A 26,390-nucleotide genomic window follows, 5' to 3' on the forward strand; every position below is an offset into this window, starting at 1 on the left:
CTCCTCATGTCTCAAGTGCCTTGGGGGACCCCACCGAAGGGACCGCTGCAAGATCTGCAGAGACTTTCATCCCCAGACACAAAAGGATAAGAGTCAACGCCTGAAGTTTCTACTCATGGAGATATCTCTACAACCATCTCCAAGCCAATCAGAGCTGGCGCCACATGCATCGTCATTGGTATGGAGTGCACTGTCCTCCATATAGGAATTGGTAGTGAGGCAAGATTCTCCCCCAAGAGACCCTCGGTGCTGTAAGGAATCCCCGGCACCAGGTGACGCATCAAGATTACAGCATTGCTCGCAGTCCCCTGTACCGAGAAGGAAACAGAAGAAGGTGGACAGGGTTTGCTCACCTTTGTCCAAGTCATTAGGGCATAAGAGCACTACTGGAGGGCGACTCTTGTTGGGCCACTCAGGTGGCTGCGCCATTGGCTCCGGCCTCTGTCGGGGTGCTTCGAGTCGGGTATCAATGAGCTCCCCTGCCAGGGAATTCAAGGAGGAACTCCAACTCCTTTCTACCCCGGAGACGTATGAGGTGGGTAGGGAGCTTATAGAAATCTCAACATTGCCTCAGCAGACCCATGAGAGGGCATCTGAGGCAGAGGCTCTGGTACCGAGGTACATGGTACTTTCCAGAAGGAAGCCCGCAATGATATCCTGACAGCCATCGCCAAGGCACCCGACGCCGAGAGGCACCCTGCCACCCTGGTCTCCCAGGAGTGAGCAGTCAGTCTCAGACGCTGTGTCTTTTACATCTGAGAGGAGCAGGCACTGGGAAAGGGAAGATACATGAGCCAGGAGATCATCCACCCCTTCTCCAGGCCGTAGCCACCTCAGTGGCTGTTCTGGCTGTTCTGGACCCTGTGGGCCTTCCATCAAGCCCAGGGCCCTCAATTGGAGCAATCCTTCTCGGTGACCTCAGGAAGCAAGCACCATCATCGGTCGGAGACAGTTGTATGGTCTGACATAGGCACCGACTATGATGTCGACACTGCTCTTGGCACTGAATATGGTACTGAGCCTGGTACTGAGATCAGCACCGTGGACCAAGGCACCGAACTGGAGCAACTCGTGCCAAGAGACCCCCTGGGTGCGGAGGGACAAGAGACCATCCCGGTGAGAGTCGTTGTCATCCTCACCAGATGAGGCGGTCGCTGGCTCTGCACCAGCATCAGCAGTAGAAGACACAAGGGCCCACCAGGATCTCCTTCGCAGAGTTGCTCAAAACCTGAGACTCCAGGTTGAGGTGGTCTCTGAAGGGGGGGCAGATCCAATGACGCACATACTTGCTCCAGCGGGTCTAGCCAGGGTAGCCCTATGCCTGATTAAAATGATCCAGCAGAACACACAGTCATTGTGGTAGATGTCCACTTCAGTTTCCCCAACTGGGAAGAGGGTGGAATGCAAATATTTGTCCCCACTAAGAACTATGAATATCTGTACACTCACCCCCTCCAGGGTCCTTCGTGATAGTGGTGGCAAATGAAAGGGAGAGAGAGGGGAGTTAAGGGCCTCCACCTAAAGCCCAGGAGGCAAAAAAGATAGTTATTTGTCAGAAAAGTGTACTCCACCAGCGGCCTCCAGCTCTGCGTGTCAAACCATCAGCAGATACTCTTTTAACACCTGAGGTTCTATGCTAAAGTTTTCAGATTCCATCCCTCCGCCTCCAAAAAAAAAAAGTTTACCACCCTGGTGGAGGAGACCAAGGCCACAGCCCAGGCATCCTTACAAGGGGCCCTAGATGCGGCGGACGCCACAGCCCGATCTATGACATCGGGGGTGACAATGAGACTCAGTTCGTGGTGCAGGACTAGGCTCTCCCCCATGAGGTGCAACAGATGATTCAAGACCTGCCGTTTGAGGGGCAGTCTTGTTTTCCAAATAAAGACTCTAAATTATATAGTCTTAAAGACTCAAGGGCTACCCACAAGTCAGTAAATCTACATACTCCTGCGTCTCAACGGAGACCTTTTAAATCCCAACAGATGCCCTGGTTCTATCAGCCACAGCAGAGGCAAGGCTTCAGTCGCAGAAGGGCAGAAATTACAGGCGAGACAGCCCCAGAATCAGTCTGGACACAGAGTGGGCCAATCAAAGCAACTCCTGAGCTCCAAGCGTAACTTTTGATGGGGTGTTCGGGGACGATGCACCAAGCCAGAACCTGGATCCTCCCATTTTCAAACCGCCTATCCCACTTCTCACATACGGTGGGCCCGGATCACAGCAGACAGATGGGTATTATGCATGGTAGAACTGGGATACTCCATCCCAGTTCAACTCCCTGAAGAGGGACAGAGAGTTGAGGGACCCTTTCATGAGCAACGTCTGATCCAAGAAGTGCAGGAGCTCCTATGAGCAGGAGCAATGGAAGAGGTGCTTTGGGAGCTAAGGGGAAAGGGATTCTACTCCCAATGCTTCCTGATCCCAAAAACCAAGGGTGATCTCCGACCCATCCTAGATTTAAGAAACTTCAACAAGTGTTCACGAAGTGTATGACAGTAGTGGCCGTGTTTTTCAGGAAGCTGGGAGTGCAGGTTTACTTGGACAACTGGCTAGTCAAGGGCAGCTCCAGACAGCAGGTAGAAGCGAACATAGACTTCTTAAGATGGACATTCAACAGATTAGGCCTTCTGATCAACAAACAGAAGTCTGTCCTGACTCCTACTCAGAGGATAGAGCAGTCATAGACTCCACGCAAGCCAGGACCTACCTGCAAGCCAGGTTTCGGGCCATCGGCTCCATCGTAGGAGATTGGAAGCAGCACCCTTTGACTTCAACCAGAAAGTTCCTGATGCTGTTGGGCCACTTAGTGGCATGCACATACATAGTGCAACATGCCAGACTGCATCTCAGGACTCTACAGGCTTGGCTGGCCTCAGTATACAGTCCATCCAAAGATTGTATCTACAAGGTACTTTTAATATGCTAGAGATGCTGCACTGGTGGCTAGACCCACAGCTAGCCTGTGCAGGTGTCCCATTCACTCCACCCTCTCCCACTCTGACACTAGTGACCGACGCTTCAAATACGGGATGGGGAGCTCATCTGGGTCAATTCAGCACTCAAGGGCTTTGGTCTCAGGAAGATCTCTCCACGCATATCAATGAAAGAGCTGAGAACAGTGTGACTGGCCTATCAGGCCTTGAGACTCCAGCTAGAGGGCAAATGTTTGTAAGCAAGAACAGACAACACAACAGTGATGTTTTATATAAACAAATAGGGTGGAGCTTGCTTCTCTCTCCTGTGCCAGTAAGCCCTCAACCTTTGGAATTTTTGTATAGCCTACGCAATACACACAGAGGCTACTAATCTACCAGGCGCACAGAACGTGTTGGCGGACTACCTCAGCAGATAGATATTGGTCCGCAAGTGGTCCCACTGGACAGACATAGCGGAAGACATCTTCCAGAAGTGGGGAATTCCCCACATGGACTTATTCGCAGCACAATCCAACAGGAAATGCGCATGATTCTGCTTATTCCAGCCCATGGTAAATCGTGGATGCTTTTCTCATCCAGTGGACAGGTCACCTGTTCTACGCATTCCCTTCATTCCTACCGATACACAAGGTCCTCCTGAAGGTCAGGAAAGACAGGTCCTCGATAGTCTTAATAACACTGGCATGGCCACGACAACAGTGGTATACCATGCTCCATGAGCTTTCAGTGGAAGCCCCTCTCACTCTCCCGTTGTTGCCAGATCTGGTCACGCAGGATCACAGCTGCCTCCGCCATCTGAACCTGCAGTTGCTTCACCTCACGGCTTGGAAGATCCATGGCTGAATCCCCAGGAGAAAGAATGTTCGGAGCTGGTCAGGCAGATCATTTTGGGTAGTCAGAAACCATCCACTAGATCTTACCTACTTGGCGAAATGGAAGAGGTTCTTAATCTGGTCCATACAGGAGTGGCTCCTCACCAGAAGCATCCTCTATCCCTCTCATTTTAGACTACCTGTTACATCTTAAGCATCAAGGCCTTGTGCTATCATAAATGAAAATACATCTGGTGGCAATTTCAGGCTTTCATCCATGAATAACGGGCAGATTGGTTTTTGTAAACCACACAGTAACACGGTTTATCAAGGGATTGCGGGGAGAGTTTCTTCAGATGTATCAACCACTTCCCCAATGGGATCTGAACCTGGTCTTATCAGCATTAATTAAGCCGCTCTTTGAGCCACTGGCTATGTGTTTCCTGCTATACTGGTCTTGAAAAGTAGCCTTTCTGGTGGCGATTACCTCAGCTAGGAGAGTGTCTGAACTTAAGGCTCTCACATGGCCTTTTTCAGGGATAAGGTCTGATTTCTACTGCATCCGGCCTTCCTTCCGAAGGTAGTATCGCAGTTTCATGCGAACTAGGACATCTTTCTTCCCATGTGCTATCCCAAACTGCATGCTAATAAGAGAGAGAGGATGCTTCACTCGCTGGATGTTGAAGGCCAGAGCCCTCCTTATATCGAAAGAACCAAGCCTTTTAGGAGGCCATCTCAGCTATTTGTGGCTATAGTAGATAGAATGAAGTCCTCCCAGTCTCTTTGCAGAGAATCTCTTCCTGGATAACGTCCTGATTAAAGACCTGTTATGATCTGGTGAAGGTGCCAGCCCCTGCAATCATGGCTCACTCCATGAGGGCATAGATGTCCTCAGCAGCATTCTTAGTTCAAGTCCCCATACAGAACATCTGTAGGGCAGTGACATGGTCATCCTCACACACCTTTGCAGTCACTACACCATCACATTGCAAGGTAGAGATGATGCAGCAGTAGGTAGAGCAGTGTTGCAGTCAGTATTTTGGGGAGCTCCCATCCCTCTTCCAAGGAAGATGCTTGGGAGTCACTTAATTGGAATTGACATGAGCAAGCACTTGAAGAAGAAAAAGCGGTTACTAACCTTTCTTTAACTGTTGTTCTTCAAGATGTGTTGCTCATATCCATTCCAAACTCGCCCACCTACCCCTCTGTCAGAGTACTCCGGCAAGAAGGAACTGAAGGGGCGGTGGGTCAGCAGGGCCCTATATAGGGCGCCATGAAGGTGCGACTCCAGGGGGCTCCAGAGCTGACCCTATGGATACCACTGGGGGAAAACCTTCTGGTGGCTGTTCTTGCGGCCCGTGCACACCTAATTGGAATGGATATGAGCAACACATCTCAAAGAACAACTGTTACAGAAAGGTTAGTAAACATTTTCTCTCTCTCGGGGTGGCTCTTTGAATTGCTGTTGGACTGGGGGTGAGAGGGGAATTCCTGTTCCCAAACTTGTATCATCTCTGTTGCTCTTTTGAAACCACATGTCTTGACCATTATTTATTTAGACTGACTAGAACAGGAATTATTTATTTTCTGTAGGTCCTAAATTGCCAATAGTTGGTTGGTCAGTGTTTTCTGAGGCTGGGCACATCATATTGTATAAGGAATGTGATTCCACGACTGAAAATGAAATGTGTCCTGAATAATAACAATGCAGAATACAATCTCTCAGCTATTAATGTAATAGTTTTATGTTTGCGTAACCCCTCTTTTCATAGATTTATCGATTAGAGCAGAAGGGAATATTGTGATCATCTAGTCCAGTGGTTCTCAAACTTATTTGATTGCCCCCCCGTCTTTAAGCCCCACCCCAGTCTGAAGGTAGCGCTGTGCCAGCAGCAGCACAGAAGTAAGAATGGCAATGTGAAAAGTGATATTCGTCAATAGCACTTTTCACAGCAGACTTAGCATCCCATTGCTACCCTTCTGCGCTGCTGCTGCCACCCTTGAGCTGACAGCCAGAACCCCACCACCTCCGGGTGAGTGATGGGGATGAGAGAGGGAAGGAGAGCCCTCTATCCCCGCCTCCCAGTGTGCATGGCCTTTCTGGGCTTTGGGGCTGCCAGCCAAAGCTTTTTTTTTTTTTTTTTTGTAAGCACACAGCTCACGCCTCCCTTGGGAGGCCCACCCCATGGTTTAAGAACCACTGTTCTAGTCTGACTATAACAGAGGCCATTGACTTCCCTGAATGAATGTTTGAATTCATTTTCTGCAAATATATTCAGTGTATGTGTGTGCGCTTCTTTACCCATCTATAAAAGGAGCTTGATAATAGCTACCCTACTCAGTATTTTAAGTCTTCATTTTTTGTAAAACCCTTTGAAATCCTTGTATGTGAAAGATATTGTGTAAGTCCAAAATATGACTATTTTTAATGTTAGGTGAGCATTTTAGACAACCAATAAAGTGGAATATATTAAAAACTGATTGACCTTTTCTCTTTTAAACAGGCCTTGATGTTAAAAGTGAAGCATGTCAGCGATTTTTTCGAGATGGGCTAACAATATCTTTCACAAAAATCCTTACAGATGAGGCGGTGAGCGGCTGGAAGTTTGAGATTCATGTAAGTTTGAATTGTATTTATGAAAAGCAAATAATTTTAAACTGATAGAGCTGCAGAGGCAGTCAGCTTATTTGGAGCGACGTACAGTTTTTGAAAATCATCTTCCTTCTGCCAGTTCTCCAAACTTCCATGACTTACAGAAAATAAATGTAGTCTTTTAGTGCTTGCTCATGTCAATTCCAAGTAGGTGTGTGCACACCCTGTTCACAGTTTGCTGGAAGGTTTTTCCCCTAGTAGTACTCATAGGGTTGGCTCTGGTGCCCCCAGGAGTTGTACCTCCATGGCGCTTTATATAGGGCCCTGTTGACCCTCCGCCTCATCAGTTCCTTCTTACCATCCGTGACGGTCGCTGGAACTTCGCTCTTGCAAGTCTAGCTGTTGTTCTTCTAGTCTAAGAATATCTGTAAAATAATTGTATATAGTTATTAATTAGTTAGTCTTAGGATGGCTACCACGGCCTCAGTGTAGAGTGCACTGGCATCAGTGAGGGGAGGAAGTGCCGAGGTAAGACCCTGTGCTGAAGGAGACCCGGCATCGAAGGGCTCAATGTGCTAAGCCCTGCACCCGCAGTGGCGGCACCATTGACACCAACCCCACGTAGCGGTTCATTGAGTCCGGGCCCAATGGACTCCTCGCAGAGACAAGAGGAGGAGTTGCAGCTGCCCTCCACACCTGAAACATTTGAGGCGGCGAGGGAGCTCCTTAAGCACACTGCTTCTCTACCCTCACTGAGATGAGACCCAGAACTGGCACCGAAAAAGATCATGGTGCTGTTGAAGGGCAAGCCTGCCATGATGGCATGGTTGCGCTCTCCCTGGTCACCGCTTTCCTGCACCGCGCCCCCATGGTCACCAGGAAATGAGCAGTTCTCCTCTGGACTCAGAGGCAGAGTCTTATTCTTTGAGGAGGAGCTGGCACTGACCAGCAGGCACCAGAGAGCAGAGATGGCACACCCATCCATGCCACGGCCCCATCACTGGCAGATGCCTGCCCAGTGACCATTTTAGACTTCGTGGATGTACTATCAGGCCCAAGGGTCCCAGTCCAGCAGATTGTATTTGCTCCCTTCGGACTTCAGACCCTGACCGTCCTACTCGGCTGGAAGTTTGGTGCACGGCACCGTGGAGGGCTCCAAGCACAGCGCCGTGCCTGACACTGCCTTTGACTCCGGCACCGAGGATGAGGATCTGGCACCAGATGACCCTTCTGGTGCTGAGGGTCAGGAGACATCCACAGCTCTGTTAAAAGCGTCGTCTCCTCATCCCCTGATGAGGCTGTGGCAGGAGCAGTCCCTGCATAGATATCAGGGAACAGCAGGGCGGACCAGAAGCTTCTCCACAGGGTGGCCCAGAATATGGGCCTCCAGGCGGAGGAAGTAGATCCGATGGTGGACATCATGGCCCTGGAGGGCCCCCCCCAGAGCGGCTCTGCCGCTAATTAAGACCATTCGAGAGACCATGAAGTCTCTGTGGCAAACATCTGCCTCTCTGCCTCCTACTGTGAAGAAGGTAGAAAGAAAGTACTTTGTGCCTTCGAAGGAACATGAGCATTTCTACACCCACCCTCCTCCAGTGTCCCTCGTGGCATCGTGACTTGCTGTGGCATCTTCCAACGAGCATGAGAGGCGAGGTCATCAAAGCCCCATGCTGAACGCTAAGGATGCCAAGAAGTTGGAGTTTTTTGGGAGGAAGGTATACTCCACCGGGGGGCTCCAATTTAAAATTGCAAACCAAACCTCAGTCGGTATGCCTTCAGTTCTTGGCAATCCATGGAGAAATTTAGGGAATCAGTCCCACCACACTTCAGGGCTGAATTTGTGGCCATGGTGAAGGAGGGTAAGGCTATGACAAAGACACTATTCCAAGCAGTCTTAGGTGAAGCAGATGCGGTGACTTGGACGATGGCCTCAGGGGTGGCCATGAGAAGGAGTTCCTGGCTCCAAGCCTCAGGACTTACCGTTTCAGGGCCCGCCCTTGTTCTCTTCCCAAACAGACTGCAAGCATCATAGCTTGAAAGACTGACAGGCCACACTGAAATCTCTGGGTTTACACACGTCGGCACTCCAGAGAAAACATTTTAAGTTGCAACCTATGCAGCGGTTCTACCAAAACCAACTAAGACAGGACCCTAACCGTAGAAGGGGCAGAAGCAATAGACGCAGACCCTCGCAAGCCTCTAACCAGGGCTCTGGGCAAACAAAGCAATCCTCGGTGTCCAACAAAACTTTTGAGGGTGTGCCCGAGGTTGGCACCACCATCAGTATCTCAGATCCACCCCCTTTTTATTTTTGGACTGCCTGTCCCACTTCTACTGTGCGTGGTCCCAGATCCCATTAGATCAGTGGGTTCTGTGCATGGTAAGACAAGGATGCTCGCTCCAATTTTCATCTATCCTGCCATCCCATCCCCTTTTTTGCCTCTCTCTTCACAGACACGGTCAGCTCCCAGACTGCTGCACTGGGCGGCACAGTATGGGAAGGAGGTGAACATCCCGCAGTGCTGAAGGAACAGGTCCAAGACTATTTAGAAAGATTGGATATACACAAGTCCATGGGGCCAGATGCAGTGCACCCGAGGGTGCTGAGGGAGGTGGCTGATGTGATTTCAGAGCCATTGGCTATTATCTTTGAAAGCTTGTGGCAATTGGGGGAGGTCCCTGATGACTGGAAAAAAGCAAATATAGTGCCCATCTTTAAGAAAGGGAGGAAAGAGGAGCCGGGGAGCTACAGACTGGTCAGCCTTACCTCAATCCCTGGAAAAATCATGGAGCAGGTCCTCAAGAAATCCATTTTAAGGCACTTGGAAGAGAGGAAGGTGATCAGGAACAGTCAACATGGATTCACCAAGGGAAAGTCATGCCTGACCAACCTGCTTGCTTTCTATGAAGAGGTGAGTGGCTCTGGATGTGGGGAAAGTGGTGGACGTGATAAACCTTGACTTTAGCAAAGCTTTTGATATGGTCTGTCTCAGTATTCTTATCAGCAAGTTAAAAAAAGTATGGGTTGGATGAATGGACTATCAAATGGATCGAGAACTGGCTAGAGCATAGGGCTCAACAAGTAGTGATCAATGGCTCCATGTCTAGCTGGCAGCCAGTCACAAGTGGAGTGCCCCAGGGGTCGGTTCTGGGGCCGGTTTTGTTCAACATATTCATTAATGATCTGGAGAATGGGGTAGATTGCACCCTCAGCAAGTTTGCAGATGACACTAAAATGGGGGGAGTGGTAGATACCCTGGAAGGTAGGGATAGGATACAGAAGGACCTAAACAAACTGGAGGATTGGACCAAAAGAAATCTGATGAGGTTCAAGTGCAGAGTCCTGCACTTAGGACGGAAGAATCCCATGCACAGCTACAGACTGGGGACCGACGAGCTGGGCAGCAGTTCTGCAGAAAAGGACCTGGGGGTTACAGTGGATAAGAAGCTGGATATGAGTCAGCAGTGTGCCCTGGTTGCCAAGAAGGCTAATAGCATATTGGGCTGCATTAGTAGGAGGATTGCCAGCGGATCGCGGGAAGTGATTATTCTCCTCTATTCGGCATTGGTGAGGCCACATTTGGAGTATTGTGTCCAGTTTTGGGCCCCCCACTACAAAAAGGATGTGGAGAAGTTGGAGAGAGTCCAGCGGAGGGCAACAAAAATGATTAGAGGGCTAGAGCACAAGACGTATGAGGAGAGGCTGTAGCCTGATTTTATGATTATTAATTTATTGAATAGGGTAATAGGTTTGCCAATTAATCTGATTAAAGGATTATGAGGTTCGTATCCTTAATCAGGCTTAAGGTGAATTTTATAAGGACCCCGGGTGCAACACAGGAAAAATTCCAGTGATAACCAATATTTGTATAATTTATAAATTTATTAAGATAACATAAAATAATAAAGAAATGACTGATATAGAGAAAATAAAATGAATAATCAAATGGATAATGGATTAATACAATCTCAAAATTTAGACTTATTTGATATCTATATCTATAATATGCTTTAAACTAATATACTCACACCCTTCCTGGATTTGGTTGAAAGAGATGTCTAATTTCTCAAGTTGAAGTTGAGTGGAATAAGCACTGCTTCAAAGCTAAGAGCTATAAGCTAAGACTAACATTACAACATGACAACTTTAAGAATATAAAATAAAAGAATGCATCTTAACACTAAATAAAACTTCAAGCAGGGGTAGCTGACAGTCGACTGCCCCGATGAGCTGGATTTGATCTTTCTTATACCCCCAAGAATATGGATCCTCCTTCCCGGCTCATGCTTGGCCTTTCCACGTCCAAACTTTTGGGGTACACATAATCTATTGGCTACTAGGTTCGTATGTATTATTGACGTATCCACATCCTTTTCTAGGTGGTCTTTTATCTCACCTTTGTTATTTCTAGCTTATTGTGGGTTCTGTGATGTTCTTGTAAAGTTTCTTGGGCGTAACCGGGGACAGCCCCTTCCCCTTTTAATGTTCCTTGACTTGTCTAGGGTAAAGGTTATGACGATATATGTCTTATCCTGTTATACATTGATACTTATCTAAGCCAAAGGTTGAACACACACACACACACACTCTCTCTCTCTCTCTCTCTTTATATATATATATATATATATATATATATATATATATATATATATATATATGAATGAAATGGTAGCTGTCATCCAGGATGTGGCCTGGAAGGTACTTTGCATTACAGCTGAATAAGATATCTAATTTTATTATTTAATCACACAATCATATCAAAATATATATATAAAAAATATCTCTAATAATAATAATGCAAGCAAGCAGGCTAGTTCTATAGGCTACAAAGCTGAGGGAACTAGGCTTGTTTAGCCTGCAGAAGAGAAGAATGAGGGGGGGATTTGATAGCAGCCTTTAACTACCTGAAAGGGGGTTCCAGGGGGGATGGAGCTAGACTGTTGTCAGTGGTGGCGGATGACAGAACAAGGAGCAACGGTCTCAAATTGCAGTGGGGGAGGGCTAGGTTGGACATTAGGAAAAAGTTTTTCACTAGGAGGGTGGTGAAGCACTGGAATGGGTTACCTAGGGAGGTGGTGGAATCTCCATCTTTAGAGGTTTTTAAGATGAGGCTTGAGAAACCCTCGCTGGGATTATTTAACTGAGGTTAGTCCTGCTTTGAGCAAGGGGTTGGACTAGATGACCTCCTGAGGTCCCTTCCAATTCTATGATAAGGATTACCTTTGACAGGTTGGGCCTTATGATCAATGAACAGAAGTCAATACTCATGCCCATCCAGAGGATACACTTCTTCGGGGCAATGCTGGATTCATGCTAGGCCAGAACATCCCTCCCAGAGGCCGGTTTTCTCACTCTTTGGTACATTATAATGGACCTAAAGTGCTGTCCCCAGACCACAGCACGCAATTGCCTAAAGCTGCTAGGACATATGGCAGCATGTACTTACGTCGTTCAGCATGCGAGAGTATGTCTTTTGCCCCTACAAGTGTGGTTGGCTTCAGTTTACCACCCTGCCAGGGATGACACAGACAAGATGGTCTCTCTTCCATCTGTGCTGTTAGAAATCCTAGATTGGTGGTGCGATCCCCATATCATATGCGCAGGGGTCCCCTTCTTGGTCCCCCCCTATGCTTGGTGCCGAAGTATCCGATGATGGGATGGGGAGCTCAAGATGCAGGGGCTTTGGTCTCATGCAGAACTCTCTCTCCACATCAATGTGAGGGAGCTGAGGGCGGTGCGCCTGGTTTGCCAGGCTTTCCAAGGTCATCAGGAAGGCAAGGTAGTGTCAGTCTTAACAGACAATACCACAGCGATGTTTCATATAAAGAGACAGGTTGGAGCTCGCTCCTCTCCCCTGTGCTAGGAAACCCATAGATATTATGGGACTTCTTCATCGCTTGATCGATACACCTTGAGGCATCCTTCCTGCTCGGAGATCAGAATGTGATGGCCGACAGCTTCAGCAGGTCTTTCCTCAGTCATGAGTGGTCAATCGGTCCGGATGTGTTCAGGAGAGTCTTCCATCAGTGGGGTGTTCTTCGCGTGAATTTATTCACCATGAGACTCAACAGGAAGTGTCTGCAATTCTGTTCTTTCCAGAACCACGGCTCAGGGTCCATGGTGGACGCTTTTCTCATCCTGTGGATGTGCCCGCTGTTCTACGCCTTTCTGTCTATCCTGCTCAGCCACAGGGTCCTGCTGAAAATTGATAGCCGTGATTCATAGCCCCCATTTGGCTTCACCAGCACTGATAAACCACACTCCTCGATCTCTTGGTGGACACTCCAATATCCCTTCCTCTGTTCCCAGACCTGATCACTCAGCAGTACAGCAACCTTCGGCACCCTGTCTTGAATCTCTGCACCTCATGGCAGGGAAGTTCCGTGGTTGAACCCTTCGGAGCGAGCATTCTTGGAACTGATTAGGGAAGTCCTCCTTGGCAGTAGAAACCCTCCACTAGGGCCACTTACTTTATCAAGTGGAAGAGGTTCTCGATCTAGGCTGCTCAGAAGGATACTCAGCCCACGTTGGCATTAATCCCTTCATGAATCACCTTGTGCATCAGAACCTGTTATGACTTGGCGAATGTACCTGCTCCCAAGTTAATGGCCCATTCCACCAGAGCACAAGCATCCTCCACAGCTTTCCTGGCCCATATACCAGTTCAGGCTATCTGTAGGGTGGCAATGTGGTCAAGTATTCATCTTCGCTGCCCACTACGCTGTTATCCAGTATGCCAGAGATGATGATGCCTTTGGCAGAGCAACGCTTCCATCTCTTGTATTCTGAGCTCCGACTCCATCTCCTATGAGCTAGCTTGGTAATCACCTACTTTGAATCAACATGAGTAAGCACTTGAAAAAACAGTTGTTCTTCGAGATGTGTTGCTCATGTCCGTTCCTAGACCCATCCACTTACCCCTCTGTTGGAGCCAGCTGGCAAGAAGGAACTGAAGAGGCGGAGGATCGGCAGAGCCCTATATAGGGCGCCATGGAGGTGTTACTCCAGGGGGCACTAGTGCTGACCATATGAGTACTACTAGGGGAAAAACCTTCTGGTGAACTGTGCACGTGGTGCTCTCACACCTACTTGGAATGGACATGAGCAACACATCTCAAAGAAGAACAGTTACATGAGGTTAGTAACCCTTTTTTCCTGCTTCCTTCCCTTTGTTCCTCACAGCTTCATGGTTTGACCTGGAGGGTGAGTGGTGAAGGAAGAGAGAGGTCGGGTTAGTAGGAAAGCAAACTTGGAGCTAGAGAAAGTTTGGAAGGAAATGAAACTTAGGCCTGGTATGATGGGGTGTCAAGATCCCCTTCCTGCATTTATCAGTGCAGTCCCTTGTTGGTCTCCTGGTTATGCTGGACACATGTCTATAGTCCTTGCTACTCCCCAAAGTAGTTATGTAGTTCAGGGGCATGGAGACCTCTCTTTAGATTTTGGTAAAACCTTTAGAAATTTTCCTCATTTGTGCATGCTCAGTAATGACTTCTTAAACTTAATTTTTCCTCTCATTAAGGACTAGCGAAATTTGAGGTTATGGAATTACTGGTGAATAAATAAGTCTGGAAAAATATCAAAGTGGAAAAATATGCATTTCTCGTACCCACTCACTGATAACTTAAACATTGAAAAGATTAGCTCAAATTTTCTTCTTTAAAAAAACAATTACAAAACTAGGAATGAAAGCTTCAGCTCAGAAGATGTTTTTAGAGAAAGCAAAGGACAAAGTTTTTATAAAGAAAGCAATTTTGAAACTTTGTTTGCTTCTGTGAATACAGTAATAGGGTTTGTAATTTGTTGCAATTCAGTTCTCTGCGAAAACTGTTAAACGTCTTTTTTCTTAATAGAGATGCATTATTAACAACACTCATCGTCTAGTAGAGCTATGTGTGGCCAAGCTGTCCCAAGATTGGTTTCCTCTTCTTGAACTTCTTGCAATGGCCTTAAATCCTCATTGCAAATTCCATCTCTACAATGGTACACGTCCCTCTGAAACAGTTCCTGCAGGAGTTCAACTGGCTGAAGATGAACTTTACGCCCGTCCTCCTGACCCACGATCACCAAAGGTATGTTTATTTTTTTCAAACTAAAATCCTAAAACCGTCTAACTAAAGTCCGTATTGGTATTTGTAGTTAAACAAAATCACTCAATATCCAATTAGAAAAACCATTTAAGAGGAAAGAACCCTCTAAGACACGCATCTTTAAAGACTTGCTTCTTTTTTAAATATTTGTTTAAGTCTTCTGATTGTAAGAGCTTCTCCAATATTTTTCCCTTATTCAAGTTTTTAAACTTTGCTCCACAATCAGAGTCCCTGTGTTGGTTTTTTCCACCCGTGATCAGTGCTGGTATAATTATATTTGAAATGTCAGTCCCACTGTTTTAGTTGGCCAGAAATCATTGCTAGAGTGACTGGATTTCCTGTTTTCATACCACTTTGATTTTGTAGGTGTAACGTGGTTGTAAAGATGTCTCATCTGGTTAAAAATCGTATTGTCAAAAGCAGAGTTACTCTTCAAGTGGTGTCTGCACATTCACATTCTTCGGATGTGGCAACCGTGCAACTTGGACCAGTGGAGCCATCTAGTAGTAGTGCCTGTTGGAGTCTTCTCACACCCCTACCCTTTTCCTCATGACTCCCAGTTGTTCAGATGCTGTGGCCCTAAAAGTGGGGACATTGAGCAGTGACTGTCCCAGTTGGTTCTGACAACGATAGCAGGTGGACCAGAAACCTTGCTGAGAGATGTTGGATGGAAATTCATTTCAATGAATTGCTCCTAGTGGGGTCCATCTTCATTTTGTTAGCTATTAGTTCTTTTTCTTTTGTTTTCTTGTTTTCTGCCTAAAGGCCTTAGCTTCCTGCCCTTGGTCCCTAGGTACAATATGTGAGAATCGAAGACAAAGAAATCAGGGTTCAAGAGATGTGCTTCTTGCCCTGCTGTTTTTCCTACTTTGGACATGTTTTGTTTGGCCTACTTATGAGGGAGGTCATTTTGCCTGACAGTAGCATCAGAATTGCCTCTAAGTTGTGCTACTGCATGAAGCATTTAGTAGGTAAGCGTTCTGGCTCTTAAGTGCAGACATCTGTAAATGTTTGGAAACCAGTTTTAGTTCCTATCCTCAAAGGGTTTAAAAAGCACCATAGAGTCCCAGTGGATGTATTTGCCTCCTTGTTTGGAGTCAAACCAAAGGTGCTGGTCATGATTCATAAAGATTGAATTTGACTAAGCATTAAATGCTTGGCTTCACAGGTGTCAGCCTCTGCTTAAAGAGCCACTTTGCAGGAGTATATTCATAAGGGTTAAGTACTTTCAATTCCATGCAATGAGGTACAAAAACATATCTATATGTCACAAGTCACAGCTAACAAAAAGTGATTAGAGGACCAAAGCCTTATTACAGAACTGCAATCTGCTGTGGATCTGAGGTCATGAGTTCCGTGCTTGAAAACTCATTGTAAGTCTGATAAGGTACCCCATGCTCGCTTGTAACTGTCGTTTTTCTTGGATCTGTTGTTACCGTGGTGTCTCAAATTCATCATGTTGGACCCCTGGAACATTGTAATTCATATCTGCCTTTGGATTTGTGGGCTTCTTATGCAGCACTGGATACATTATCTTTAGTGTTTAAAGAAAAAGAAGAGAAGTGTAAGGTAGTAAGGCTGGTTGCTTTTTCTTCTCTGGGAATGAAAAAGAAAAAAAAGGCCAAGGCTTAATCAGTTTCCCAAGCTACACACATTTCCTGGGAGATGTATGAACCTCCCCCAGGCTAATAAATCTAATCTCTTTTGGCTTTTTGCTTATCCATGCCGTTGTTGTCACCTTTGGAAACTTCCTCAGACTCCACACTCATATCCATAATCAGGCCACAACTGGCCTCATGCTTTTCTTTGCCCTTACTTTCCTAGGGAATGGATATGGGGACCTAGAGAGCATTATTGAAACTCTAGGTTCCAATCTTTCTGACTGCAAGATCACCCTCCTTCACCGAGAAATTGAGGAGAGGTTTCCTACTGGATATTGGTAGAACTGGGAGTTAGCACCATGGCATTGTTGTCGCATTGGCTTTCCCCTATATATTATTTTGGTTTTAAAAGGGTTGAAAAAAAGACAGCTGCTAAGGAAGCCTTTTCTCAAGAGAGTTCAAGAGAAATGTCCTGTACTGGAATCATCCTGCTTAGATCTGTCACTGTCAGTGATATCAATGGAGCAGTCTCCTTTACTTATCCCAGATACACTGTCTGAAGAACTAGAGGCCTGTTGACCCTCTCAATGTAGATCTGGATCCGGATGTTCAGACTTTGCTGGATGACTTTGTAGGTACATCTGTCTTCTTTCTCCTTCTGGAAGGTATGCTTTAGTTTATCCCTTTGGTAATCTTAAAGGAATCTACAAACCTATTTTCTGATATTCTGGGTTCATCTCTAGGAGTAAGATTATTTTATCAGTTCTTGATGGTTTATTATGGCAGGCAGAATTACTGATTAAATCCAGCATCTGTCCTGGTCTGTGACAAATTCAAATAATTAATAAATATGGATTGGTGATTTTTTAAGAAAGCAGATAAATTATATCAACTGTCTTCTCAGGGCTTTTTGTTCATTAAAACCCTGCCAGTTCCAGAATCCTGAAGAGATGAAGTCCACATTACTCCTTCAGATAGAGGGCATAAGAAACTGGATGCTCTGGGTTGAACAATATTACTTATGGGAGAAAGTAGTACTGTTTGCTCAGTCACTGCTGGAAGTCCAGAGAACTGGCCAGTGCCCTGATTAATGAAGATCAGTTAGTTGCTAAGCACTCCTTGAGAGTGTACTTCGCTGCTTCTGACATGGCCTCTGGAGCTGTTATATCCACAGTTATTTTGAAGTACCATTCTTGGTTACGTTCATCTGGCCTTCCTCTGGAACGAAGAACCCAAGTAGAAGAATTTGTATTTGATGGTGAAAGGCTGTTCAGTTGTGGAACAAACAAGGTTCTATTGAAAATGAAAGACACTATGTCTGCTAGGATTACTCAGTCCCAGATTTAAAAGATTTGAGGTCCCAGTGTTTTTTTGTTTGTTTGTTTGTTTTTTTAACCAGTGACAGCCATACCCAGGCCTGCTTCTGTTCATTACAATGGAAGTAGTACCAACAAAAACCTTCTGTTCAGCATCAGCAGAGAAGCAAATTCTAGAAACCATAAGCTACGGGAAGATCTTCTGCATCCTCAATCTCTGCACAAGCCTTTTGGCCTCATGATTGAAGGGATGCATGAGAACTACATATTTTAAACATACTTATCTGCCCTTCATTTGGAAACAAACTCTCCTGTTTCTAGAATATTTGGAGTTACCATCATCACAGACCGATGCACTTGTCCAACAGTTACCCCATTCAAGTCAACCATATCTCACCTCCCAGTCGTCCTTTACCAGTCCTCTTCAGAGATTCTTCTCACAAGAACTTGCTAACATGTAGCTCATTTACTAGTAGAGTCAGGTGCCATAGAGGAAATTCCTGAAGAGTTTCATGGGAAGGAATTTTATTCCAGGTACTTTCTGATCTCATAGATAGCTTCCAAAGGTCTGAAATGGATTGGAGACAACTCTTTCATCAAAAAGTTCAAATTTCTCATTCTTATCCTAGCTGTGATCATCCTTTTCTTATCCACCCATGCTTTGTTTGGGGCTTTTCGTTTAGAGGGTACTTATTCTCATATATTTCAGTTAGATATTTTCGATATGAAGGTCTAAGGGTGGTTGTGGGAAAACATAATCATCAATACAAATATCTTCCATTTGACCTGTGTATGGCACCATGCGTGTTCACAATGTGCCTTTCAGTGGAAGCAGCACATTTGTGATGTAGAGACATCCATGTGTACATTTTGTTTGGATGATTGGCTTATTAGGATATCCTCATAGGAGGACCTAGCAAAAACTGACACAATCATGACTGTATTCCAAACACTGGGGTTCAAGATAAAATGGAAGACATACAATTTCCAATCCAGATTATAGTTTTTATTAGGGCAATTATAAACTCTCAAAAAGGTGCAGCTTTTCTTCCAGAAGAGAGGTATTTAAAAATCCTTATAGCAATATAAGTACTACGGAAGAACTCAGTGATATTCTTCCTCAATCTTCTGGGCCTTATTACTTTAGTGATATACATAACTCCATAAATTCATTTAAAGATAAGGCTTCTATAGCATTGGCTAGCAAAACGCTATATATACCAAATATAGATAACTTATTTTATAAATTTGACACTACCCAGGATGTATCCCTAATTGTCATATGGTGGACTGCACCTCGCAATGTCCTCAGAGGAATCGCATTCAACAATCCAGGTCTGTCTTCCATAGCCACCTTTGACTCTTTTAGTCTGGGGTGGGGAACTGATTGCAAAAATTTAAGAATTAATCACTGGAATTTACGGGAGGAAAAAGCTCCATATCAACATTCTGTAATTAGGAATTCAGAGCCCAAAATATGGTGGTTCTTCGAGTGCTTGCTCATGTCAATTCCAAGTAGGTGCATGTGTACTGTGTGCACAGTTAACTGGAAAGCTTTCCCTCAGAAGTACCTGCAGGGTTGGCTCTAGCGCCCCATGGAGTTGCGCTACTATGGCGCGCAATGTAGGGTCTGCTGAGCCTCCGCCACCTCAGTTTCTTCTAGCGACCATCACGGGTGGTAAGAACTTGCTGCTCTTGTCTAGCAAGTGCTTTCCTCGTGTTTGCTTTTTTTTAAGCACCTTTAAATAGTTTTCATTAATTTCTTTAGATAGTTGTAGTAGTTAGTGTAGCACAGTTAAGCTAAGTACCCCGCATAGCGGGTTGTTAGCTCCCCGTCCCTCCGGGGACGGGATGTGCCTGGCTTTAAGTCCTGCGGGTCCCGATTGAAGCCTATGCCCAGGTATGACCCGCACTTGGCCTGTCTGAAGTGCCTCTGGGAGTCTCGTTTAAAAGAGAAGTGTAAGATCTGCAGAAGCTTCAAGCCTAGGACCCAAAAGGAACGTAGCCAACATTTGAAGTTCCTGCTAATGGAGGCCGCCCTTTGGCCTGCAGAGCAGAGAGCAGGCTCATCAATGTTGGTGAGAAGTGCCCCGGCTGCTACAAAAAAGCCGGTGGCAAGGAAAGAAACAGCACTGAGGGAGACTTGGCACCGGCAGTCCCTGGCACAGAGGGGCCCAGGATACTCTGAAAAGCGGCACCACTCCCATTCCCCAGCACCGCAGAAGAGGAGCAGGGACAGAGGGTGCTCTCCAACACCTAAGTTCAAGCCTGAGGAGGCTACCAGGGTGCAACCCGTGCTGGGACACCTGAGCCTCAGTAACAGCCCTGACCTCAGTACCGTTGACTCCAGGTCAGAGAAGAGCCTTGTTGAATCCAGTACTGGTGGACTCTCCACGCGGGGGGAGGAAGGGAAGAGGAGGATATCCAGCTTCCCTCCATTACAGAGACATTTGAGGCTGCCAGAGAACTTATTGAGGAGATGGCTCTGCCACCATCAAGCTGCCCTCCAGAGAATGAGTTGGAGCCATCCAGGGCACGCTGGCCATGATGGCAAGGTCGAGATCTCCCCGGCACTGGCCCTCCATGATCACTAAGGAGTGAACACCTCTTTTCTGACTTAGAGGCAGTCATACGCCTCTAGGAGGAGCTGGCACCACTGGCAGGAGACGCAGCCATTTGCGGTACCGTGGGCGTTGCAGTGGCAGATGCCATCCCAGTGGCCCTTCTGGATCCCGTGGACATACCATCAGGCCCAGGGGTCCCTGTCAGCGAGATTCCCAATCTCTTGTATTGGGGGGTAAGAGAATGACCTTCCCACTTAGCAGGTGTTGTGTGCGGCGCTGTGGAGATGTCACACACTGGCACCAGTGCAGACATCATTCACGATCCCGCACTGAGGATGAAGAGCCAGCACTGGGCGAGCCATCAGAAACACAGGATCTGGGTGTCAGAGCATCCTCCTCCTCCTCACTGGACAAGGTGGTGTCGGGATCGCTACCTGCCCCAGTTCCAGAAGACAGCAGAGCGCACAAGAAGCTGCTCTGTAGGGTCGTGTGGAACATGGGCCTGCAGACTGAAGAGGTTGTCGAGGAGGGAACCCCTGTGGTGGACTTATTAACACCTGAAGGTGCTTCCAGGTTAGCACTCCCTCTAATTAAGACAATCAAGGACAACACCATGGCCCTGTGGCAGACACCTGCCTCTCTGGCCCCAACAGCCAAAAGAGTAGACAGGAAATATTTTCTTCCCTCTAAGGGGTATGAATACTTTTATACACATCCGCCCCCGGGATCGCTTGTAGTGGAGGCCACTAATGAAAGGGAACTCCAGGGACAGCAAGGCCCCACCCCAAAGGCAAAGGTCCCTAAGAAGGAAAATGCATTCCACCGGAGGGCTCCAACTTCAGATAGCTAATCAGCCTGCTATCCTAAGTAGGTATGCCTTCAACTCATGGCTCTCCCTAAAATGTTTGTGGACTCGCTGCCTTCTGACTCCAAGACAGAGTTTTCAGGGCAGGTCAAAGAAGGTAAAGTGGTCTCTAAAGGGCTACTGCAGGCGGCTCTGGATAGTACAGATTCAGCCACAAGAGAAATGTCATTGGGGGTGGCAATGAGATGGAGCTCCTGGCTTCAAGCTTCGGGTCTCCCACACAAAGTACAGGTCACCATCCAGGACCTCCCATTCGAGGGGCCAGCCCCTTTTTTTCCTTGTAGACTGACAAAAAGCTGCACAGCCTAAAGGATTCCCGAGCTACTCTAAAATCCTTGGGGCTTCATACATGAACCGTGCAGAAAAGACCATCCAGACCTCAACTATGCCCCACTTCTACCAGGGCTTGTCCAGATAGGACTCAAATCGCTGAAGTGGTAGAAGTGGTAATAGATAGCAGCCTCAAAATCCCCCTTTCAGCAGGAGCTCTGGTCAACCCAGACAGTCCTCAGGGGGGCAAATCGAACTTTTGAGGATGTGCCCGAGGACGGCATAATACTCACATCCCTGGATCCACCCTCACTGTTTTCGCACCGTTTATCCCAATTTCACAGTGCATGGTCCCAAATCACATTGGACTAATGAGTCCTTTGCACTGTGAAGCTGGGATATTTTCTCTAGTGTCATTCATTTCCCCCTACTCACCCTCCCTCCCCTTCCCCGTCCCTCTTCAGGGCCCCTTCTCGTTCAGCAACTCCTTCAGAAGGAGGTGTAGATGCTCTTAGAAGTTAGAGCAGTAGAAGATATTCCCAGGGATCTCAGAGGGAAGGGGTTTTACTCCTGGTATTTCCTAATCCTGAAAGCCAAGAGAGGGCTCCATCCTATTCTCGACCTCTGAAACCTCAACAAGTACATGAAGAAGTTGAGATTTCGTATGGCTTCCCTGGCCTCGATTATCCCATCCCTGGATCTGGGCGATTGGTACGCCGCCCTCAACTTGAAAGATGCATATTTCCATGTGGCCATCTTTCCAGGCCACAGAAAATTCCTTCGGTTTATCGTTGGTCAAGTGCACTACCAATTCACAATTTGCCCCTTCGACCTTTCAGTGGCTCCCCATGTGTTCACCAAGTGTATGGCGGTGGTACTGGTATTCTTGGGGAAGAGAGGAGTACAGGTGTTTCCCTACCTCGATGACTGGTTAATCAAGGGGAGAATCAGGGCTCGGGTAGAGGCAGACATGAGGTTCATCAGGACCATGTTGGGGCTTATTCTCAATGTCCAAAAGTCGACTTTGATCCCCACCAGATGAATAGAGTTTATCAGTGCTGTACTGGATGCAGATTTAGCCAGAGCCTCCCTCCCAGAATCTTGCTTTCATGCTGTGCTCTCTCAGAGGACTTGAGACTGTACCTGCACACGACAGCCCAGAACTGTCTGAAGATAGGGCACATGTTGGCATGCACTTACATGGTGCCGCATGCAAAACTACATCTCAGGCCCCTGCAGAGCTGGTTAGTGACAGTATACCAGCCAGTTTATCACATCATAATAGTGTAGTTTTCTCCCCCTCCATCAGTGCTGAAATCTCTGACCTAGTGGTGTGACCTGAACGTATGCATGGGAGTCCCTTTTTGGGTACATCAGCCATCGGTATGCCTGGTGACAGATGCCTCACCGATAGGCTAGGGGGCTCACGTGGGGCAGTTAAGAACGCAAGGTCTTTGGTCCCAGTCAGAACTCCTGTTTAATTTCAACGTGAGAGTGCGAAGAATGGTACTTGTGGCCTATCAGGCCTTCCGAGACCATCTGGAAGGCAAGCTGGTATCAGTCCTTACAGACAGCACAACTGTGATGTTTTCATAAACAGACAGGGTGGAGCTTGCTCCTCTCCCCGGTGTCGGGAAGCCCTCAAGCTTTGGGACTTCTGCATCGCTTAATCGATACACCTGTAGGCTTCATACCTGCCAGGGGCCCAGAACACACTGTCAGACAACCTCAGCAGGTCTTTTCTCACGTACAAATAGTCCATCCATCTGGATGTGTTGAACACCATCTTCCAGAGGTGGGGAATTCCCTAGGTAGATCTGTTTGCCACAAGATCCAACAGGAAGTGCCTTCAGTTTTGCTCTTTTCAGAAGCACAGTCTGGGGTTGAAAGCAGATGCCTTTCTTATCCCTTGGACTGGCCAGCTGTTCTATGCATTTCCACCTACTCTGCTCGTTCTGAGGGTTCTGCAGAAGATCAAGCAGGACAGCGTATCAGTGATCCTGATAGCCCCAGCCTGGCCTCGGCAGCACTGGTACACCTTGCTCCTCAACCTCTCTGTAGAGAACCCAGTCACACTACCACTGCTTCAAGACGTTATCATGCAGGATCATAGGGCGCTTCTTCATCCCAACCTCAGATCCCTTCGTCTCATGGCCTGGAAGCTCCATAGTTAAATCCCCTGGAGCTTGCATACTCGGAATCAGTGAGGGAGGTGCTCTTAGGCAGGAGAAAGTCCTCCACAAGGGCTACCTACCTGGCTAAATGGGAAATGTTCTCCACATGGGCTTCCCAAAGGGCTGTCCAGGCTCAGTAAGCTCCAGTTCCCTCAATCCTGGACTACTTGTTGGACCTAAAACAGCTGGGCCTAGCACAGTCATCGATTAAGGTGTACCTTGTGGCGAGTTCAGCCTTCCATCCAGGGGTGGCAGGGCGCTCGGTTTTTGCTAACGTGATGTATCAAGGTTCCTGAAAGGCCTAGATAGACTGTATTCTCCCACTCACCAACCGGTTCCTCCATGGGATCTCAATCTGGTGCTCTCACAATTGACAGGACCTCCATTTGAGCCTCTCGCATTGTGCTCCCTGTTATGTCTAGCATGGAAAGTGACATTCCTAGTAGCCATCACTTTGGCCAGAAGGGTCTCCGAACTCAGAGCACTCACTTCGGAGCCACCATACATGGTGTTTTTTAAGGATAAAGTTCAACTCCGTCCCCACCCAGCGTTCCTGGTGTCTGTTTCACATAATCAGGATATCTTCTTTTCAGTCTTCTACCTGAAGCCACATGCTAACAATGGGGAATGTAGACTACACTCCCTGGATGTCAGCAGGGCATTGGCATTCTATATAGAGAGAACCAAGCCGTTCATAAAGACCACCCAGCTCTTTGTGGCGCTGGCAGAAAGGATGAAGGGTCTTTCGGTCTCTTCCCAGAGAATTTCTTCGATTACCTTGTGCAACAGGACCAGTTTGGACTTGGTGAAAGTGCCTGATCCTAAGCTGATGGCCCATTCGATAAGAGTCCAGGCCTTGTCGGTAGCCTATCTGATTCAAGTTCTGCTTCAGGACATCTGCAGAGCAGCCCCGTGGTCCACCATCCATACTTTTGCTGCTTATTATGTGATCACTTGACAAGCTAGAGACGATGTTGCGTTCGACAGAGCAGTGCTCCAGTCTGTAGTTCTGAGCTCTGACCACACCTCCTTGGTCTGCTGGGGAATCATCTACTTGGAATTGACATGAGCGAGCACTCAAAGAAGAAAAGATGGTTACTTACCTGTAACTGGTGTTCTTCGAGATATATTGCTCATGTCCATTTGAAGACTCACCCTTCTTACCCCTCTGTCGGAGCCAACCGGCAAGAAGGAACTGAGGAGACGGAGGGTCGGTAGGCCCCTATATAGAGCGCCATAGCGGTGTGACTCTAGGGGGCACTAGAGCCGACCCTGCAGGTACTTCTGAGGGAAAACTTTTTGACGAACTGTGCACGCAGCATGCACACACCTACTTGGAATGGACACGAGCAACACATCTCAAACACCAGTTACAGGAAAGTAAGTCTTTTCTCCCTCATCTGCTTTGCAGAGTGGTTCAAGTAGTTACTGACAATACTAAGTGATATTTCAAATGAACAAGCAGGGGAAGCACATTCCAGTTAACTGTGCAAAGTGGCTAAAATTCTCAGAGTGGTGTATAGTACACCAGATTTATCCTATAGCTGTCCACCATACAGACAAGGATAAAATACTGGCAGATCAGCTCAGCAGACTTGCACGATTAGCATGAGTGATCACTCAAGAACAACATCTCCTTGTATGGAGCTATCCAAAGAGTCCTATTTGCACCAAAACACTGCTCCTGCTCTGGAGCAAAACCTTTGGACATTTTCTAGCTGACAACCAGTGTTTCTGAAATGTTTCTTCTAAAACGGAGAGGAGCACGCATCGTAGTTCTTTCCTTCTTCCCCATCTTTCCAAATTCATCTAATTCAGACAGTTCTCAGGGAAATTAAACAAGAAAAACCAAGAAGATTTTGATTGTCCCATTCTGTGGAAGACTATAGTAATTCTCAGATCTACTGCAACTATCACAGGGTAATGTACTTTTTCTTCCTGCAATTCCAGCATTACTAACCCAGCAGAGTTTTCAGATTTGCCATCTTGATCCAGGCTTTCTCCGCTTAACAGCATGGGCCATAGTTTGTGAGAGAATTAATATCATGACTATTTTACAGTAGTAAAGGTTTTTTCGAAGTTAGTCAAAAACAAAATACATATTGCATCATTTCAGTGAGTAAAACTAACAAAAAATATGGACAAAAATATTTTGGGGTGTCTGAGATTGAAAAGATGACTACCATAGGTTTTATTTATATATATATATATATATATATATATATATGTATATATATGTATATATGTATAAGTGCAGTAATATTTGTAAAGTGTTTTCCTGTGTTTTGTCTTACTGACTTGGTCAAACTTGCTCAATTCACAAATGTAAAACTTAGAGAAGTTTGGCAAACTTAACCTGGAATGTTAAGGTCAAACTGTTTTTTTTCTTATGCTTTACCACAAAGAACTGAGTCCAAATTGGAGGTGCGTTAGAGATGTAATTAAAATGCAGTTGAGATCTGAACATCTGTGTGATTAAATTAAGATACACGCTTCAACTGCAACTTAAATCTCTTACACATTGCAGTTGGGTCAGCGTTACCGGTAGTGATTTCTGAGAGAGAAATAATACAGCTTGCTTTTTCAGATCTCAGCTTGAGGCACAATAAACACAGAGCCCCACGATGGCATGGCACTTTTAATGCCACTGCTCAGAGGAAAAACTATCTTTTTTTTTTTAAACCTGCCCTTGCAAGGAGTTCACAGGTTCCTTATTTGGCTGGGAGGGGGGGTGCGTGCGTGCGCGCACTGCACCAACTTTTGTCCTAAAAACTTACTGTCTTGTTGGAAAGACTTGTATCTGGGATACAAGACTGTATATGTTGTTCTCACAGCTATCATTTGGTTTACTAAAATAGGTAGTTTTAAAAAAATTATTGAAATTGGCAAGATTTGTAGAAATTAATACTGTTATATAGTCACATCAGGTAATATTTAATAGTCGGCATAGGACCCAAAGATCATCTGCTTAGAAAATTGTTTGCTGCTTGAGGACGACTATTAGGCTGCAGTAATTCTAGATGACATTATTCAGTAGTTTTTAAATATGTGGAAAAAAGCCAATATAAAGAAGGGGCTTCTATGGGAGGCAGGTAAAGCTATGTTTAAGGTCAGTTGATAAGTAGAATTTCTCACTTTTATTAAAAAAAAAAAAAAAAAAAAAAAAGG

The 26,390-nt window shown here is 46.4% G+C and overlaps 1 protein-coding gene across 1 annotated transcript in view; it reads left to right on the forward strand.

Moving 5' to 3' along the window:
- USP9X (ubiquitin specific peptidase 9 X-linked) overlaps positions 1 to 26,390 on the forward strand; it is a 255,793-nt gene that overhangs the window by 56,983 nt on the left and 172,420 nt on the right. The window contains exons 5-6 of the mRNA XM_067545137.1: positions 6,256 to 6,368; positions 14,196 to 14,414. Coding sequence (XP_067401238.1) covers positions 6,256 to 6,368; positions 14,196 to 14,414 — 332 coding nt within the window. The remainder of the gene's footprint in view (positions 1 to 6,255; positions 6,369 to 14,195; positions 14,415 to 26,390) is intronic.

The sequence above is a fragment of the Emydura macquarii genome, unplaced genomic scaffold, assembly GCF_026122565.2.
Source record: "Emydura macquarii macquarii isolate MOO-44397 ecotype Brisbane River unplaced genomic scaffold, CSIRO-AGI_Emac_v2 contig_1043, whole genome shotgun sequence".
Taxonomy (NCBI): Eukaryota; Metazoa; Chordata; order Testudines; family Chelidae; genus Emydura; species Emydura macquarii.